This window comes from Hyaena hyaena, unplaced genomic scaffold, assembly GCF_003009895.1.
Source record: "Hyaena hyaena isolate Hyena2069 unplaced genomic scaffold, ASM300989v1 scaffold_94, whole genome shotgun sequence".
Taxonomy (NCBI): Eukaryota; Metazoa; Chordata; class Mammalia; order Carnivora; family Hyaenidae; genus Hyaena; species Hyaena hyaena.
Window position 1 is genome coordinate 1832890 of NW_024080726.1, and position 18086 is coordinate 1850975.

General features: G+C 52.5%; 1 protein-coding gene across 6 annotated transcripts in view; it reads right to left on the reverse strand.

The window, feature by feature from the left end:
* Positions 1-18086, reverse strand: part of PIK3CD (phosphatidylinositol-4,5-bisphosphate 3-kinase catalytic subunit delta) — a 56228-nt gene that overhangs the window by 7207 nt on the left and 30935 nt on the right. For 4 of the 6 annotated variants that reach the window (XM_039234947.1, XM_039234941.1, XM_039234946.1 and 1 more), the window contains 7 exons: positions 6743-6915; positions 3790-4018; positions 3207-3436; positions 2581-2760; positions 2115-2264; positions 1528-1617; positions 256-477 (listed from right to left, as the gene is read on the reverse strand). In XM_039234947.1, coding sequence (XP_039090878.1) covers positions 256-477; positions 1528-1617; positions 2115-2264; positions 2581-2760; positions 3207-3436; positions 3790-4018; positions 6743-6883 — 1242 coding nt within the window. In that variant the 5' untranslated portion in view covers positions 6884-6915. Of the gene's footprint in view, positions 1-255; positions 478-1527; positions 1618-2114; positions 2265-2580; positions 2761-3206; positions 3437-3789; positions 4019-6742; positions 6916-13947; positions 14172-18086 lie in introns of those variants that run through there. The other 2 variants (XM_039234944.1, XM_039234945.1) reach the window with 2 other exon arrangements.

An 18086-nucleotide genomic window follows, 5' to 3' on the forward strand; every position in this document is an offset into this window, starting at 1 on the left:
GTGGCCAGTCATATCCCGGGCCCTGGTGACTCAGTGCCCAGCCACCATGCCTTCCCTGCTGGCTGCTGACTCGGGCCACTCTGCTCCCGGTGAGGACAGTGCACTCCCTCCTACCCCAGGGAGCAGCCGCCAGGTTCCAACCAGGACCGAAGGCTCAGGCCCAGATATTCCGAGTCCCCTGCTCATGAGCCCTGGAACCCGCCGCGGGCTGGCTCCCAGAAGCCTGGCCCCAGCATCCCCGCCAGCCCCACCCACCGCCTTCTTGGACTTCTTCTTAGTGGAGCGAGCCTTCTTGGCCTTCTCTATCACGGCGTAAAGTGCGAAGCAGAGACGAGCCATGCGAGGCAGGTCGCAGACGTTGATGTCAAACTCCAGCCGCTGCTTCCACACGGGCTCTGAGCACACGCTCACCTCCGAGCTGGACACCGTCTTGCACAGCGTCTCGTTGCCATGGAAAAGCCCAGCCTGCACCACCAGCTGGGGAAGGTGCGGGTGCGGGTGACAGGTGGCAGGGGCCCAGCCTCTCCCCATGCCCAGGTTCTCCCCCCTCCACCACCTAGGGCTCAGAGCTCCCGAAATGTCAGCATTTCACGTGGGTCTGAATGCCACTTCCCACGTGGAAGAAAGTAGCACAGAACAGGGGCGATCGAAGGCTTGAGGGGTTCAAGGTGAAGGGAAGGGCACCAAGGGCTGTGCATGGGCTCCCCACGACTCTGTGGGACCCCAGGGCATGTCACTTCCCTGCTCTGGACCTCAGTTTCCCCACTGGGGCTTGGGAACTTCAGGGGCCCTTCTACCTCTAATACCCAAGAGCCACCTCCACGGCTCAGAACCGCATGAGCCGCATGAGAAGGGGAGTGTTTAATGGCACCTGAACACCACTCTGCTCCACCCTGACACCCCTCCAGCCCTTCCAGAAAGCGGCTTCAATCCGGTGCTCCAGGATCTTGTCCAGGAGCCCCAGACCTGCCCTGCGTGTGAAATCACCCCAACAAAAAGTGCTCCACAAAGAGACTCAACCTCTGCGGACCCAGGCGTAACGTCCAGCAAATGGGACAATAATATAGGCACCTCACAGGCTATCCTATCCTGAGGAACGAGGGAGATGGGGTGGCGAATGGCCCGGAAGTGGGCTTGGCCCCCAGGGGTCCAGGCACCTACTGCACACACCTCCTAAGTGTGCCCAGGGCCCAACTGGAGCCGCGCCTCTTCGGCACCTGTCCCCCTCCCAGACTCTGTACTTCCCACATCCCTGGGCCAGGCCTGGCCCCGAAACTTCTACCAGAGTCAAATACCCAGAACTCCCTGGGCCTGGTTTCTGCGAATTAGCCTCTCTGGCCGGCCAGCCTGCTCCCCTCCCCTCTTCCTGTTTTGAAGCGGCTCACAACCACCCCAGGCAGGGATGCTGGGTAATGTGGTCAGGTGGCTTTCATGTGACGCCTCCCCTCCTTCCTCCACCACCCCTCGAGACCACAGCCACCTTGTTTGTGCAGAAAACATCCCCCGTCCCCCCCGGGAGCCCCCTACCTTCATCCGCTCGTCGGCATTCACTTTGCTGCCCTGGATCAGCTCCACGCAGAAAGGCTGCTCCAGGGACCACAGGGACAAGGAATAAGGCTGGGGCGGGGGCGGGAGAAGCGGAGCTGTCAGAGCAGAGGAATCCACGGGAGGCTCCCGCGCCTAGCGCCCCTGACCCCTGGCAAGGCCCGCGGCCACTCGGGGGTGGGCAGGGAGTGCTGCCGGTTTGTGGCAAGGCTCAAACACCCACTTTACCACCCTTTACCAGAAAACCTGCTGTGCGGATGCCCCAGGACCCCTGAGCTCTGCCTCTCTCCACTGCTGAGGGCAGGAGAGTGTGAGAAGGGCAGCGTGCGAGCCAGGCCTGGGGGCTGCCCGGGGAAATTTCGGGCAGCCCCCCACCCCCACCCAACTCACTGGTGTTGCTTTGGCTGGCCAAGTTCAAGGCCCAGCTATCAACACCCACCAACCGAGGAGCAGGAGATGAGGGGCCCTGGGCCCACCAGCAGCCGGAGGCGTGGCCCGGAGGCTCTGGGGCTGGACAACAGGTGGGAGGAAGGGATGGAGGGGAGGGTAAGCGGGAGGCACGGGCTCACCTTCTTCATGGGAATGGGGGGCGGTTTGGTGCGTGGCTTTTGGACTTGGGGGGCAGGGTTGCTCTGTTCCTCCCGCATGGCGATGATGGAAGAAGAGTGCACCATGGTCAGGTGGGGGGTCAGCCCGCTGTGCAGGCAGCTGCAGATGTACTGAGACGGGGGCACAGAGTGAGCGTGGCAGGGGGGGAAGCCCCATTCATCCCCCTGCCCACCCACCCCCCACCAGACCGGGGGCGACCACGACTCGGACCACCGCCTACCCCAGGCAGTCCCCTCCCGAGGACTCTTCTGGCCCCGCCCACTTCCTGAAGCCGGAGCCCTCCTGGTGCTCCTGAGGCGGGGCGAGCCCAGGAAGGGGACGCTCTCCCCGGGACCCCCAAAGGCCTGGCTCATCGTGTTGGAGAGGGGCCTGAGGCCCGGCTCCACACCCCACCCAGGCCCTGCCCCTCCCAGCCCTCGCCCTCACCTGGAACTGGCAGAGGGGGTAGCTGCCGTACAGGTACTCGTGCTTCCCGTTCACCTGCAGCGTGTAGTCCTCGGGCCGCTCGAGCAGCGGCTGCCGGAACACCGTGGCCTTCTTCCGGAGGGCACAGGCCATCAGCGCCAGGGGCACGTCCTTGCTGGACACCTGGAAGGTGAAGCTCTCCTGGGGGGAGGGGGAGGGAGGGTCAGCCCGCCACCCTTACGGGGGCCGGGGGGGGGGGCAGTGCATGGATTCTGGGATGCAGAGGGTGGGGTCGCCCGTTTGTAACAGGTGCCCCCCCCCCCCAGCACGAGCTCCAAGGGCAAAGTCTGACGCAGGCACGCGGCTGACACCCAGGAAATATTTACTGAATGAATGAAATGAATGGACCCGTGACCAAAGCCATTTGGTCATTCTGCCTCTCATCCGACTTGCCCGAGGGGACATGTGGCCGAGCCCCTCGCATGCGTGGATGCCCCACAAGTAGCACCGGGCGCCACTGGGAGGAGAGCGGATCTGGGGCTGTGGGGCGGAGGGCTGGGAAGTTCACGGGGAAGCAGCCCCTTGGACGCAGCAGCCTGGATGCAGCAAACGGGCCACAGCGTCCCCGGCAGGAGCCGCGGGCTCACCTCGCTGCCCTCAAACTTGACGTTGACCAGGAGGGCCCGGTTGGGGAACCGCAGGGTGCCGGCCCCCCAGCTCCGGGCCGAGGGCTCCAGCTGCAGGGGGAAGCTGTACTGCAGCCAAGCCTCCCAGCCCAGCTGCTGCCGGCGGGCGGCCGCCTCCTCGCAGAACTGGCGCATCTTGGTGCGAAAGTCGTTCACCTCGGGGTCCCGCAAGGAGTCGAACTCGTGAAGGCCTGAGAAGTGGGGAGGCGGAGTCAGCAAGGGGGCGGGGCAAGGGCGGAGCCGGGAGGACCATCGCACAGGCGGGGGGCGGGGCGGCGGGTCGCGAGGGGGCGGGGCCGGTCCGGGAGGCCAATCGCCCTGGCGGGGGGCGGGGAGGCCAGCGAGGGGGCGGGGGGCGGGGCCGGGAGGCCCAGCGCAAGGCGGGGGCGGGGCGGCCAGCGAGGGGGCGGGGCGGCGGGGGGCGGGGCCGGGCGGCCCAGCGCACAGGCGGGGGGCGGGGCCGGGCGGCCCAGCGCACAGGCGGGGGCGGGGCAGGGCGGGGCAGGGCGGGGAGCGCCCGAGGGCCCCAGCGCACGCGGGGCACCTTTGCCGATGAGGAGGCTGATCTGTGAGTTGACAAGCTTCTTGACCCTGTCGCCCTCTCGGGCCACCAGGCGCAGCACCGGCAGGAAGGGCTGGATGTCACACAGCCGCCGCTGCTCGTCCTCCAGCTCCTGCTGCTCGGCGGTCTGGTTGACGCAGGTGAACACGTAGGCCTCAGGGTCGCTGAGCATGTGGAAGAGCGGCTCATACTGGGCGCGGTGCCACAACACCTGAGGGGACAGTGGCCGGTCAGGCCTCGGGGATCCGGGAGGTGATCCCCCGCCCCCTGCACGACTGCCCTCCCCAGACCCCTTGAGCACTGACCGCACGGGTCACCATCACTGCCCTTCTGTGGAAGGTGCCTGGAATTCGCTAAAATCCTGTCCCCAGTCTCCCCTGTATGTCACCCTTGAGAGACTGCTGGCCGGAAGTGACCTCCAGCTAATCGTCCTGGGGCTCATCACCCTGATGTTCTAAATGTTGGCAACTAATTCGGAAAAAGTGAACAACTGAGAGCCATGAAACCCTCCATGGCTGCGGGCAGCTAAGGCGGTCAGCGTGTGTCCTCAGGGCAAGGTGTCCCCAGCGACCCTGGGAGAGCCGCCTAATAGTCAAGCTTTACTGCAGAAGTGTTCAGAGTCTCAGAGAAAACAGAAAAGGAGGGAACAGCCCTATTTTTGTCCCATGGGGGACAGATAACTATGGTCCATCAGCACAGAGCCATAGAACAGGGGCATGACCCAGAATCTAGGGACCTCCTGTACGAACAGAAACAGAAAACTCCAAGGGACATGGTGAGTGGGGGGGCGGGGGGCGGGGAACCCCAAGGTAGACAGCAGCAGATCTAATTCAAGCTCATTTCCATACAAACAACTCTAATAGGGGCGCCTGGGTGGCTCCATCTGTTAAGTGTCCGCCTCATGATTTCAGCTCAGGTCATGATTTCACAGCAGTAATTTGGAGCCCCAGGTTGGGCTCCATGCTGGGTGAGGAGCCTACTTAAGATTCTCTCTCCCTCTCTCTTTCTCTCTCTTAAAGAAAAACAAACACAAACAAACAAAAAACCCCACAACTCTAATAAACATAGTAATTGATACAGACCAGGATTTGCCAAAGTAACTGGTTTGCAGGCAAACCTGGCCTGCTCCCAAGTTATTAGAAGATAGCCACGCCCACTCATTTACATACTGCCTGATGTGGCTCTGGCCTTCCATTGGCAGAGATGAGTGTTTGAGACAAATAGCAGATGGCCAGCAGATCCTAGACTATTTACTATCTGGTGTCTGGTATAAATAAAAGTATGAAGAAATTGAAGTCAAACCGGGGTGTGTGCGGAGCCCCACGTGTTTTGCATCTCTGCAGTGTTGGAACTGTAGTCGCTGGCATGCATGGTTCAGAAAAATAAGATTACCCTGGGGGCTCCTGGGTGGCTCAGTGGGTTAAGTGTCCGACTTCGCTCAGGTCATGACCTCGTGGTTCGTGGGTTCAAGCCCCACATCGGGTTCTATGCTGGCAGCTCAGAGCCTGGAGCAGGTTTCAGATTCTGTGACTCCCTCTCTCTCTGCCCCTCCCCCTCTCATGCTCTGTCTCTCTCTGTCTCAAAAATAAATAAAAACTATAAAAAAATTTTTAATAAAATAAATAAGATTACCCTTCAAATGAAATTTACATAAAGCTAATCACATGAAAAAGGTGTTATAATGTTAACTCAGAAACAAAAAAAAAAGATCCTAAAGCCCCTAATCAGAATCATCACAAAAAACAACACTCCATAGAAAAGAAAACAGGAATCAGCCAAAGTGTTAACTGTGCTTATCTTATAAGGGCTCGGTTCACAGGTAACTTTTTTCATTTCTCTATTTTTTTCCAGTTTTCCTAAATCAATGTGTCCATATTACTTTTGAAATGGAAAAAAAATTAATTTTAAAGGAATCTCCCGGGAAGGGGATATTGAGAAACAAAACAAAACCAAAATTCCAAGATGGTCCCTTGCTTCTTTACTTTTTTTTTTGTTGTTGTTCAACTCCCAAGTATAGCTTTTAAAATTCTGAGCCGAGGTCTTGCTCTCTGGCGTGACCCATGAAATCCCACACTTCGTAAGTGGGATAAACCCTTTGAAAGATCACAAGACAACATCTACCAAATACTTTCCAGATGTCTAACCCTTTGACTCAGTAATCCACCCGGACAATTATTCAACAAAACTAAAAACTATTTCAAAAGATGATGTTTACTGCGATGACAGCTCTGAAGAGAGAAGACAGATAAGACTCTCTTAAGTGGCCGTGGATGGGGTGTGGTTCCAAAACCGATGGCAAAGTCATGGACAGAAAGAAAGGCCACCATGGGAACCACGCCCTGAAGCTCTCACTGGAATCTAGCCAGTATTATTGTGCGCTGATAAAAGGGAAAGCTGAATTCAAAATGCTAGCTGGGCACTCACTGTAAACGTTTATTTATTATTATTTTTAAAACTTTTTTATTTTATGAGAGAGACAGACACACTGGCAGTGGGGGAGGAGCAGAGAGAGAGGGAGATATAGAATCCGAAGCAGGCTCCCAGGCTCTGAGCTGTCAGCACAGAGCCCAATGTGGGCCTCGAACCCACAGACTGCGAGATCGTGACCTGAGCCGAAGTCAGACACTTAACTGACTGAGCCACCTCTAACTATAAGCTTTTAAACAATTCTTAGATATTATTTATCTTTTAAATTTTGTATTGTAGGATCTCAAATCTAAGCCTGAGAGTCTGTCTGTCTTTCCCCCTGAGTTCCAAGCTCTAAGGTCAGGGGAGGGTCAGAGAGAGAAGGAGACAGAATTCAAAGCAGGCTCCAGGCTCCGAGCTGTCAGCACAGAGCCCACTGGGGGCTGGAGCTCAAGAACCGTGAGATCATGAGCTGAGCCAAAGTTGGACACTCAACCAACTGAGCCCCCCCAGGCACCTGGGATCGTACCTTCTTGATGGTGCTGAGGTTGGCATTCCGGGACACAGGGAAGTTCAGATACACCCCCGTGGGCAGCAGGAAGTCAACCGCCACACTCTGATTCTCCTCTTTGGTCCAGAATTCCATGGGGCAGTCAACCCCCGGGGGCATCCTGCTTTTTCACTTCAAAGGCACCGGTTGTCCTGAAAAGGAAGAGAAGGCAAAATGAGCCACCGCAAGGGTACTGGATGAATCCTTTGTAAGGATCCTTTGGAAAACAGAAAGTCAGGACCTTTGGCAGTAGGATGTTCAGGAAGGAGTCCCTCCCGTGGGCACCTCCCTCTGGATCTCGTCCTGCCTGGGGTGGCTGGTGGCTCCTACTGTCCCCAGACCCCATCTCATCTGTCATCACAGATGGGCACTCACTCTGTCTGCATCCCTCACTCGAGAAGGACCGAAGGCTGCAGTTTTTTTTGGAAAGTTTCTAACCAGAAACCAAGTGGTTTAAAAATGGCTTTGGCCATCAAACAGTCTTGAAATATCTCAGTCATACCAAACACCCTCGGTCACACCCGCTCTCCAGTAACAAAATGCTATAGACACAGTTACGAGTCTTCTGAGTATCTCCCCTGCTCCAGGTTACCGCCACCTGCGTTCTGGTTGTTTATAATTTCCGTGCATGTTTTTATACTTTTATTAAATTAATATGTATTCGTGAACAATTCCTAATATTTGTGCATGCTTCCAAACTGGATGAAGAGTGAGTCTTCTGCAATCGCTTCTGCCAGTCAACATTCTGTTAGGTTTATCCAGCTGATCCACGAAGCTCAAGCTCATTCATTGGAACCCCTGTGGGATTTCACTGTTTAAATCGACCACAATCTATTTACCCCTTCTATTGTTGATGAACATCAGGGTTTGCTTCTGCTCTTTTTGGTTCTTACAAACAATGCTACAATGTATATCCTTATACACCTCACTTTGAGTATCTGTAGAGTGTTGTCCAAGAGAACTATGTGGAATCACACCGGTAATGTCAAGGCTGCCAGCAGCCTTTATTAAAAACAAATAAAAAGTGGGGCGCCTGGATAGCTCAGTCAGTTAGGCGTCCGACTTCGGCTCAGGTCATGATCTCACAGTTCGTGGGCTCGAGCCCTGCGTCGGGCTCTGTGCTGACGGCTCAGAGCCTGGAGCCTGCTTCAGATTCTATGTCTCCCTCTGTCTCTGACCCTCCCCTGCTCACGCTGTCTCTCTCTCTCTCTCTCTCAGAAATAAATAAAAACATTAAAAAAGTTTTTAAAACAAGTAAAAAGATAAAGTTTAGTAATATATTTTACTTAACCCAATAGATCCAAAATACAGTCACTTCAAAATGTCATCACACCAAAAAAATTACTAATGAGCTATTTTACACTTTTTTTTTTTTTTGGCAGTAAGTCTTTGAAATCTGGTGTATAGTTTACACTTACAGCACATTGCGATTTGGGCACTGGATTTCCATCAGAAATCCCTCATCTATATGTAGATTTCATGCAATTTACAGATATAAAGTAGGTTCAAAAACTCAAATTGTTCCAGATATACTTAAAAGTTTTCCAAGAAATGCGTTGAGTATCCATTTCTTAGGTCTGAATGAATTAAAATTAAATGAACTTTTAATTAATTAAAATTAATTAAAATTAATGAACTTTGTTTTTTCTTAATGTTTATTTATTTTTGAGAGGGGTGGAGGGGCAGAGAGAGAGGGAGACACACAAGCGGAAGCACGCTCCAGGCTCTGAGCTGTCAGCACAGAGCCCAACGCGGGACTGGAACTGATGAACTGTGAGATCATGACCTAGGGCAAAGCCAGTCGGCTTAACCGCTTAACCGACTGAGCCACCCAGGCACCCCATCACCCTCCACATTTCAAGTGCTCTAGAGCTACGCGTGGCTGGGGGCTGCCTCGTGCACAGCACAGGACCTAGACAGCCAGACAACACCCTGAACTTTGCTAACGTAGGGGCGCCCGTTAGCAATGGCACCACCACTGTCTGCTGCTTCACCTCCATGCTTTCATCAGCACTTGGGCTCATCAAATTTACTCATTTCCGCCAACCTGATGGTTACAGAATGCTCTTTTGTTGCTTTAATTTGCATTTCCCTGATCATCCATGAAATGCTTATCTTCTGCAAATAACCTGCTTTTACATTTTGCCCATTTCTTCTGTGGCGTTGTCTTTTTCTTATTGGTTGATAGGGTTTCTTTATATACTCTGGATTCAGTTCCTTTGTCGATTAAAGAAATTGGAAATATCTTCTTTTGGTCCAAATCATCTACCTTTTCACTCTGTTTCTGGTATCTTTTTGGTGAGCAAAAACTTGTAATGTTGACGTGGTCAAATATTTTCCTTTATGTTTTATGATTTTTCTTCTTTAGAAAAATATTTCCTTATCCTAAGATCACATCTTCCTAGATTTAGAGGACTTTTTTTTTTTTTTTTTTACAAATAGTTTATTGTCAAATTGGTTTCCATATAACACCCAGTGCTCATCCCCACAAGTGCCCTCCTCCATGCCCATCACCCCCCTCCCCCCCACATCCATCAGTCCTCAGTTTGTTTTTCAGCATTCAAGAGTCTCTCATGGTTTGCCTCTCTCCCTTTCCCCCACCATTTCCCCCTTTCTTCTCCCCCATGGTCCTCCGTTAAGTTCCTCCTAATCCTCCTATACGTGCAAACATATGATATTTGTCTTTCTCTGCCTGACTTATTTCGCTCAGCATAACACCCTCAAGGTCCATCCATGTTGCTACACGTGGCCAGATTTCATTATTTCTCATTGCCATGTAGTATTCCATGGTATAGATAAACCACATCTTCTTGATCCATTCGTCCGTTGATGGACACTTAGGCTCTTTCCATGTTTTAGCTATTGTAGAGAGTGCTGCTATGAACTTAGATGACTTTTAAAAATCACTGAAAAACGGGGCGCCTGGGTGGCTCAGTTGGTTGGGTGTCCGGCTTTGGCTCAGGTCATGATCTCGTGGTTCATGGGTTCAAGCCTCGCATAGGGGTCTGCACTGACAGCTCACAGCCTGCCTCGGATTCTGTGTCTCCCTCTCTCTCTCTGTCCCTCCCCCGCTGGAGCTCTGTCACTCAAAAGTAAATAAACATTTTAAAAAAATAATTGAAAGGAATTGTTTAAGAGGGATATTCTTTGGGGCTCTGCCATTTGGGCCCAGCCCTCCCCACCACAGTGCGACTGGGTGCTGAATCTGCTCCGAGCGGCAGCACGTGGGCGCCTCACCCCGTGCCTACCCTGTTACCACCACTGGGATCCACTTCCTCTGATTGTAAAACCACATCCTACTTTGGGTTCCTCTTTCTGAGAATGACCAGGCCAAAGGCTTTCTTTTTGATTCAAAGTGTGGGGGACACTCAAAAATCCTGGAGAACCCACTTAATGCTCAGTGTCCTTTGGCCACACTCAGGAAGTCAGGGGCACCTGTGGCCACTCGATCCCAGGGTCAAGATGAGCTCATGCGGCCCGAGCTCCTTGGGACTCCCGCCAAGGCCTCCCCCTGCTCCCCTGCCCCTTAGTGCTACGGAAATGAAGGCTTCAACTGCATCACCCCTCCTCCCTAAGAAAGGAAGGCGGGATGGTGTGGGCGGGGCATAATCAAATGGCGGAGGTGGGACAGGAGGAAGGAGGCACCTTCTCTCTCTTTGTGGGCCCAGGACCCAGATGCAGCTGCTAACAGGCCAGAACTTTCTATGAAGCTCAGACTTCCTCTCTCTGCAACGTAAGGGACAAAGATGTCAACGAATCCAGGGGCTTTCGTGCTGCTCCAAGAACGCGAACCGGTACAACCACCCTGGCAGTCTCCACCCTCAGCGGTATCTATGAAAGCTGGGTGCCGGTGTGCCCTATGACCCAGCAATTAATTACACCGTAAGTATACACTCACCAGAAACACGAGTACGTGTGCACCAAGAGACACAAACAAGAGTGTCTAAGGCACTGCTCTTCATAAGTGGCCCCCAACTGGAAACTTCCCAAATGCTCATCAGCAGTATAATGGGAAACTAAATCATGGTATCTTCTCCCAGCGGAACTTTATAGAACTAGGAAAAAGAACGATCTACAAATGCACACAACAATATAAATGAATCTCATAAACATAAGACTGAATGAAAGAAGTCAGGCGCAAGAGAAGATGTGCTTGTGATTCCAATGATACAGAGAACAAACACAGGCTGAGCTAATCTGTGTTGCAGAAGAAGAGACAGGGCTGCCCCCAGAAGGGCAGGTACCCCAGGAGAAAGGGGCTTCTGGGTGCTGGCGATTTTCAGTTCCTTCACCTGGGAGCCGGAGACTTTTCACAAGCCCCCCACGCCCTCAGTTCCAGTGGTTCCGGATGGCTTGACTCAGTTCCTGGCCGCTCACACAGCCGGAGACCCACCCGGCCACAGGGGTTGGGCTGGAACCCGGAAAGGGGCTTAGTCCCAGCCGATCACGGTCTACAGTGATTCCAGGATAAGCCTGTGAATGTCGTCAGTCCGGTGGGTTTGAAAGAAATTTCATCCGGATTTCTTTGGCGGATTTCCACCTGGGGGGCAGGAAGGAATAGCCACCCAAGGCTGCTGGTGACCACCTCTTGCTGCCCTTAGGGGTGGGGTCTGAGAAAAGACGACCATGTAGGAGAGCAGGGCTCGGCGTAAAGAGTACGAGTGGGGTCCTGAAGACACCCTTGGGTTCTTGGATGGAGACATACATGCCTGAGGCTAAACTCTATCCCTGACTTTTCAGTTCTATCAGCCAAAAACTCCCCTTGCCCCCTACCTTTTTTTTTTTTTTAACTTAGAGCACTTGTGTGTGTGTGTGTGTGTGTGTGTGTGTGTGTTACTTGCAGCTGCGTGTTCCATTTTAGGAAGTGCCTAGTGTTAGCAAGTTCTTTCCTTGGAAATTGGCCTGCCTCTGAGAGCTAAAAGCCTGAGCTTTCCATTGCCATCTAGAGGCACACAGGGTTGTCATCTGATGGCTATTTCTGCTGGATGGCAGCCTCAGTACCTCTGACTGTTCTCCCTATGGCAGTTTTTAGACTCTTGCCGAAGTTTCGTCCTTCGAGAAAACAAGACGCTGTGGATGGGACCTCATGGGCCAAGTGCAGAATTTTCTGGGTACCAGACCCCTATGCTTAGCCTAAGAGCAGATCAGCCCTTTCCCCCAAGGAAGTCCTTCGGCAGCCACATCACTGAGCTCACTGGCTGCCAAGCCCTCTAGATACTTCCCCAACTATATAATCAAGATCTATTTTTTCAAATATTTTAAAAAGTTAACTCATTTAGAGAGAGAGAGAGAGAACGAGCAGGGGAGGGGCAGAGAAAGGAGAGAGAGGATCCCGGGTTCTCCCAACTCATTTCCTGAATCTGAATACAGGAATTCACAATCACTGTTGGTCACTTCATCTCATGGAAATAATTGGCACTTGTGTATTACTGGACTTGATATTTGTACATATGACTCAGTCCGAGACATATTAGTTTAAACTAGTGTTTATTAAGTGCCAGGAGTCATGCAAGGCGCTGGGAGACGGCAGCGGAGAAGCTTACACGCCAGCTGGGGAGACACTAATACCCAAGCACACGGTGGGTAGGAAGAAGGATCACAATCTCTATCGACACGGTGAAGGCAGCGTGCCAAGTGGCGATGTGATGGAGAACCCTATAGGGAGGCCAGGAAAAGCCCCTCCGAGGAGACACCCCAGAGCAGAGGACTAGACCGTGCCAGCCAAGTCCAGGGAGGACAGACAGCAAGCCACTGCCGCTGGAGCCTGTGAGTGGAGCAGGGAGGGAAGGGAAGGGGGTAGAACGGGTTGAGGAGTCAGCAGGGACCCAGTCCTATGGAGCCTTTGCAGGGGTGATGCCTGGGTGTCAGAGTGACTGGCAGTCTTAGCAAAGGAGCCAGGGGTCCAATCTGTGTCCAAAATGATGCTGCTGGCCCCAGTGTGAAAGAACTGGAAAGAAGCAAGCATGCACATGGGGAGGTAGGGAGCTTCATGCCCCTGGTGAGGAGAAAGGCAGGGAATCAAGACGTATTTTTCAAATATCTTTAGAAGTTAATTTATTTTGAGAGAGAGAGAGAGAGAGAGCGAGAGAGAGAGAAAACGAGCAGGGGAGGCGCAGCCAGAGAAGGAGAGAGAGAATCCCAAGCAGGCTCTGCACTGTTAGCAAGGACCCCAGTGTGGGGCTTGAGCCCACAAACCATGAGATCATGACCTTGGCCGAAATCAAGAGTCAGATGCTTAACTGACTGAGCCACCTGGGTGCCCTGCAAGATCTATTTAGGAGCTCGGGCGGATGAGAGGGGGGTCGTGGGGGAAGGAGTAAGGATGACAGCCAGGCGTGGGCTTGGGAGGCTGGAAGGTGGTGGAAATCCCAGGGACACTGGAATGGGGAAGTGTGGGGGGTAAACAGATTTGGGGGCAACAGAACAGCAAGGTGTCCATTTCAGACATGGAACCTGAGCTGCGCAGTGAGAGCCGGGGAGCAGTCCCAGGTGTGGAGCTAAGGGGAGACGTCTTTGGGGCTCACGAGGCATAATTTGGGGTCAGCGGGCTACGCACACAGAGGTGTATGAGACGGCCTGGAGACAGCGGGTAAGAGAGGGCCAGGACCACCTTTGGGGCACCAGAGTGGCATCAACCAAAGATGAACCACGAGCAATCCTTCCTCGCTCTGAGTCAAGCCAGACTCTTGCGGCCCACTTCCGGGTGCACATCTGCATCATTAATACAAGATCAAAGAAAACCGTTCAACAAGGCGCGCAACCCCTTTCACTTCCCACTTCCCGCCAGCACGGTCCCCAGAACAGCCGTGGATGGCGGCGGGTCACTGCCGTGGGCCCACATCATCCCTCCACCACCGCGCTGGGAAGTGGCCAGTCAGACGCACCTTCTCTGGCCCAAGGTTGAAGCAGCCTCTGCCACTGTGAAGGTCTGAGGGGTCTGACCTTCTGGTCCTGGGCAGCCACCGGGGGTGTTTCCCCCAAGATTTCGTAACAGCGCCCCGTCCTTCCCGGCCAGCAGCCAGGGCTACAAGGGCCCCTGTTTATTTCTATGAGAGGAGGGCAGGCAAAGGATGTAGTAAGTCAGAGCCACGGTGCTTCCTCCAGACTGGGGACCCAGACTGGGGACGGGGTGGCCGCCCATCGACTAGCCCTCCCCCCCTCCCCACCCCCCCGGACTGGCACACCTGCTGGCCGGTGGCTCGTGCCGAGCTCGGGACTCCTGAAGCATCCGCTCATTTCTCTGAAATTGCAGGCCTGAAATGGCATGTTAGTTCGGGCTGTGAGCCAGCATCTGTCTCCCGGGCCGGGAGGGTTCCCTGTCCTCCTAGTGACCACTGCAGATGTGCCTGTCGCTCCGCAGAGGAGGCGCTGCCCGGCACTCGTCGATGTAAAGACAGGCTTTCTGGCGCTCGAGTCACATGCCCTTGGGAGCCGCTTCCCCAGGGAACACGTGAGTCACTCTCAGCAGGCTCCGTGCAGGGGACAAGCCGCGGGGAGAAGGGAAGTTGCGCCCTGCTTTATCTGAGAACTAAACCCCCTCCTGCCCGAGGGAGCCTGGCTAAGACGCGCCATGACCTTCGCCTGCTGCTCTGGAGCGAGAGTCCAAAGGTCCCCGGGGGTCATTGCCACGATTCTGTCCAGAGACAGAGATGCTCCTGGTCTTGTAACTCGGGGACAGAACATTGAACTCTAGGAAAGTCACAACCCAAATAGCTCAAGAGGGGTCTCAGAAACGTCTAGAAGGCGGTTACACACACTGTCCCACATCTACCACCAGCCCCGGCTGGGAGGTTTATGACACCAGCAGTCACGCTGACGAAGGACAGGGAGCCACACGGCTGGCCTTCCGCGTGACGCTGAGCAGAGCACAGTCTGGTTGGGCCTCCTGACCTGGGCTTATTCTCAGGTATTTCTCAGCCTCAAAACAGCCCTTCTGGTAAGTGTTCCGTTTCCCAGACTCTTCCGTGGAGAACGAAATGGATGTTTTTGCTGTTGCCTAACTGATGTGGGAAGCGGGCTCTTCAGAGGCAAATTCCAAAGGTGCTTCACCCAGAGGCCCCACTTCCCAACAGAGCTCCTGCATGTTTGCCTTAAAGGAGCTTTCTAGAAACCAACCCTGCTCTGGCAGCCAGGGAGAGCCCAGATGATTCGATAACCACATCTTCCCGGAGACCCTCAGGAAGAAGAACGTGAGGGGCCCCTTTTCAGCCCCGGAGTGTGCGGGGTGCCAATCCCGTTCATTCATTCATTCAACAAGTATTTGTCTGAGCATCAGAGAATGTGCCCATCAGGGAATGAATGGGACAGGCACCAGCCCCGTTCGTACAGGGTTTTTAGCCTAACAGGAGAAAAACAAAAACAAACAAAAAGCAAAATGAATAACAAGCTGATTTCAGAGAAGAAAAGAGATGGACTGTCATATAAGGGGCTTGCACGGAGGGTCTCTTTCGGATGGCGGGTCAAGGAAGGGTGCTCGAATGACGTCATATCAGAGTTGAGGCCCAAATGGTGAGAAAGATCAGGCAAAGATCCATGACACAGGGGTCGGGCAGCTGGAGCGGGAAGTGCAAAGGCCCTGAGGCAGGAGACCAGGTGACCGGAGGGGAGATGGCTGGATCGACAGTGAGGCCTGCCAAGCCTTGTAGCCACCATGAGGAGCCAGGTTTTGTTATCGCTGCGGTGGGAAGCCACTGGAAGGTTTTAAGTAGGAGACTGAAATGGCCTGACATTGTGCCTTACAAAAACGGCTTTGGCTACAGTGAGAAAAATGGAAGGGAGAGAGGCAAAAATGGAAGCGGAAAAGCAGTTAGGCCAGGGCTAGATTCACGAGGGAGAGGTTGGGCCCTAACTGCCACAGAACATCCGAATCCTCTGCTCTTAACAACTGAGGAACGGGCATCCCAGAAACCCAGCCTTGAAACCTCCTGTCTTTAAGAATCTTCTTGGGGCGCCTGGGTGGCTTAGTCGGTTAAGCGTCCGGCTTTCGCCTAGGTCATGAAATCGCGGTTCGTGGGTTCGAGCCCCGTGTCGGGCTCTGTGCTGACTGCCAGCTCGGAGCCTGGAGCCTATTTCAGAGTCTGTATCTCCCTCTGTCTCTGACCCTCCCCTGCTCACACTGTCTCTCTCTCTCTCTCTTAGAAATAAATAAAAAATAAAAAAAATATTTAAAAAAAAAGAATCTTCTTGACAAAGAACTGAGGCTGTAGACCAGAAGGCAGGCTGACTGGTCCGGGGTCCCCCACCAGGTGCAGTTTTAGGACAGATGAGCTAAAATTTTCTCCCAAAATACAGAATCTTTCATGAAAACCACTTCACTGTCTCCCTAGGAGGCTCCGGACCAGCATCCTCTGCCCCCAGTGGCCACCGCGGTTTTGAGGGCAGAAAAGGGTCTCCGCACCCCAGGCAAGCGATGTCCGCCACAGCAAAGGGGAGGCCTTTGCCACGCAGGAGGTGCCTCTGCTGCCCTCTATTACGAAGCCCACTGTCCAGCGGTGGGCAGGTGGAAGGGGAACATGTATCCAAAAGGAAATGGGAGGGAAGTCTCCAGAAGCCAGAGGCCAGCCGAGTCGGACATCCCCAGAACCGTGCCCAGGACTAGGAAGGAGGCGCTTGTCTGGAGGATTGTCTGATACCGTGAGCTCCTGTCACAGGAGAAAACGGGATGGGAGGGGCGAAGGCCGAGGATGGATGTGATAAGAAAGTAATATGTGAGATCGTGCAAAAGGCGTCCCCATGTCTGCTTGGCAGGTAAGCCAAGGACGCAAGCTGCCTTCACCCATTGTCTATCCACTCTGCCTCCCTCAGTTCTTTCTTTGTTTTTTTTCTTCTTCCTTTTACTGTCTCCCATTTTACATTTGTCCCCCTTGAAGCCATGTGATTTTTAATAGAACAGTAACTTTTGGGGCACCTGGGTGGCTCAGTTGGTTGAGCATCTGACTCTTGATTTTGGCTCATGATCTCACAGTTCGTGGATTCAAGCCCCCCGTTGGGCTCTGTGCTGACAGTGCAGAGCCTGCTTGGGATTCTCTCTCCCTCTTTCTCTGCCCCTCCCACATAGGTTCTCTCTCTCTCTAAAAGTAAATAAAATTAAAAGAAGATAGAACAGTAACTTTTAATTTGAGTATTTAAAAATGAAAAAAAAAATCCCCAGTGGAGGAAAAACAAATCGACATTGAAGAATGAGAGGTACAATTCTCTGGAACTTCTATTAAAAAAAGAGAGGGGCACCTGGGTGGCTCAGCTGGTTAAGTGTCCAACTCTTGATTTCAGCTCAGGTCATGATCTCATGGTTTGTGGTTCAAGTTCCATATTGGGCTCTGCACTGACAGTGCTGAGTCTGCTTGGGATTCTCTCTCACCCTCTCTCTGCCCCTTCCCCAGCTCTCCCTCTCTCTCTCAAGCAAAATAAATAAATAAACTTAAAAAAATTTTTTTAAAGAAAAAGAGAGAGACTCCTGACTTCTGCTGTCATCAGAAAAATGAACCAACTATCCTACAAAAAAATTCTCTCCCAACCATCTCTTATCATGTTCACATCTGATCTTAGCCAAAAGGCCGAGAAGCAATTCTCAATATTATCATGTTCAGTTCATGGCCCACCCATTGAGGCCACAGGCATGCAGCCAAGCTGAATCTCCTGAAACTACACACCAAAATCAAATGAAAGATCCATGGCCTCAAATCTGGTAATATGGGAAGTTCAGAAACTGCCTTAAGAAAGCAAGTCTAAAGGAAAAAGAAAAAATGATATATACTAAGGTATTCATTTATGTTATTGTTTGTGAAAGTAGAAAATCAAAAATAATAGGGAAACTATCATAATTAACTTAATAGGAGAAAGTATAGTCATTAAAATGACACCTGTGTACACTACACAGCACTGCAAACACCCCCACATTAACCGAAACAAAAAATGCACATCCATTCACCACGGCAATGCCTGTCTGTGGACAAAACATTTCAGAAAGCATACAGAAAATGAAAACGGACATAAGATGAGTGAATATGAATGTCATAGTGATTATTTCAGAATTTTGTTATCTATGAAAGTTATACAAGCATGATTTTAAAAATTAATTAAAACTAAGATGTTTGCAGCAAACAAGTAGCTCATCCAAACCTATCACCCCTGACTGCAGTTGTTTCTTTGCGTATTTATCTCAATATTTGAAAACAATAGATTTATACAGGTTTTCAAATTTTAACTTCTTACTTAGAAGATGAGTTTGTGCTTTCCAGCACACACACGCATGCACACATCCTCTCCTCCATCTTCTGAACATAGCTTTAGGATAATTTTTGGTTAACCAAACTTCAGTGCTTAC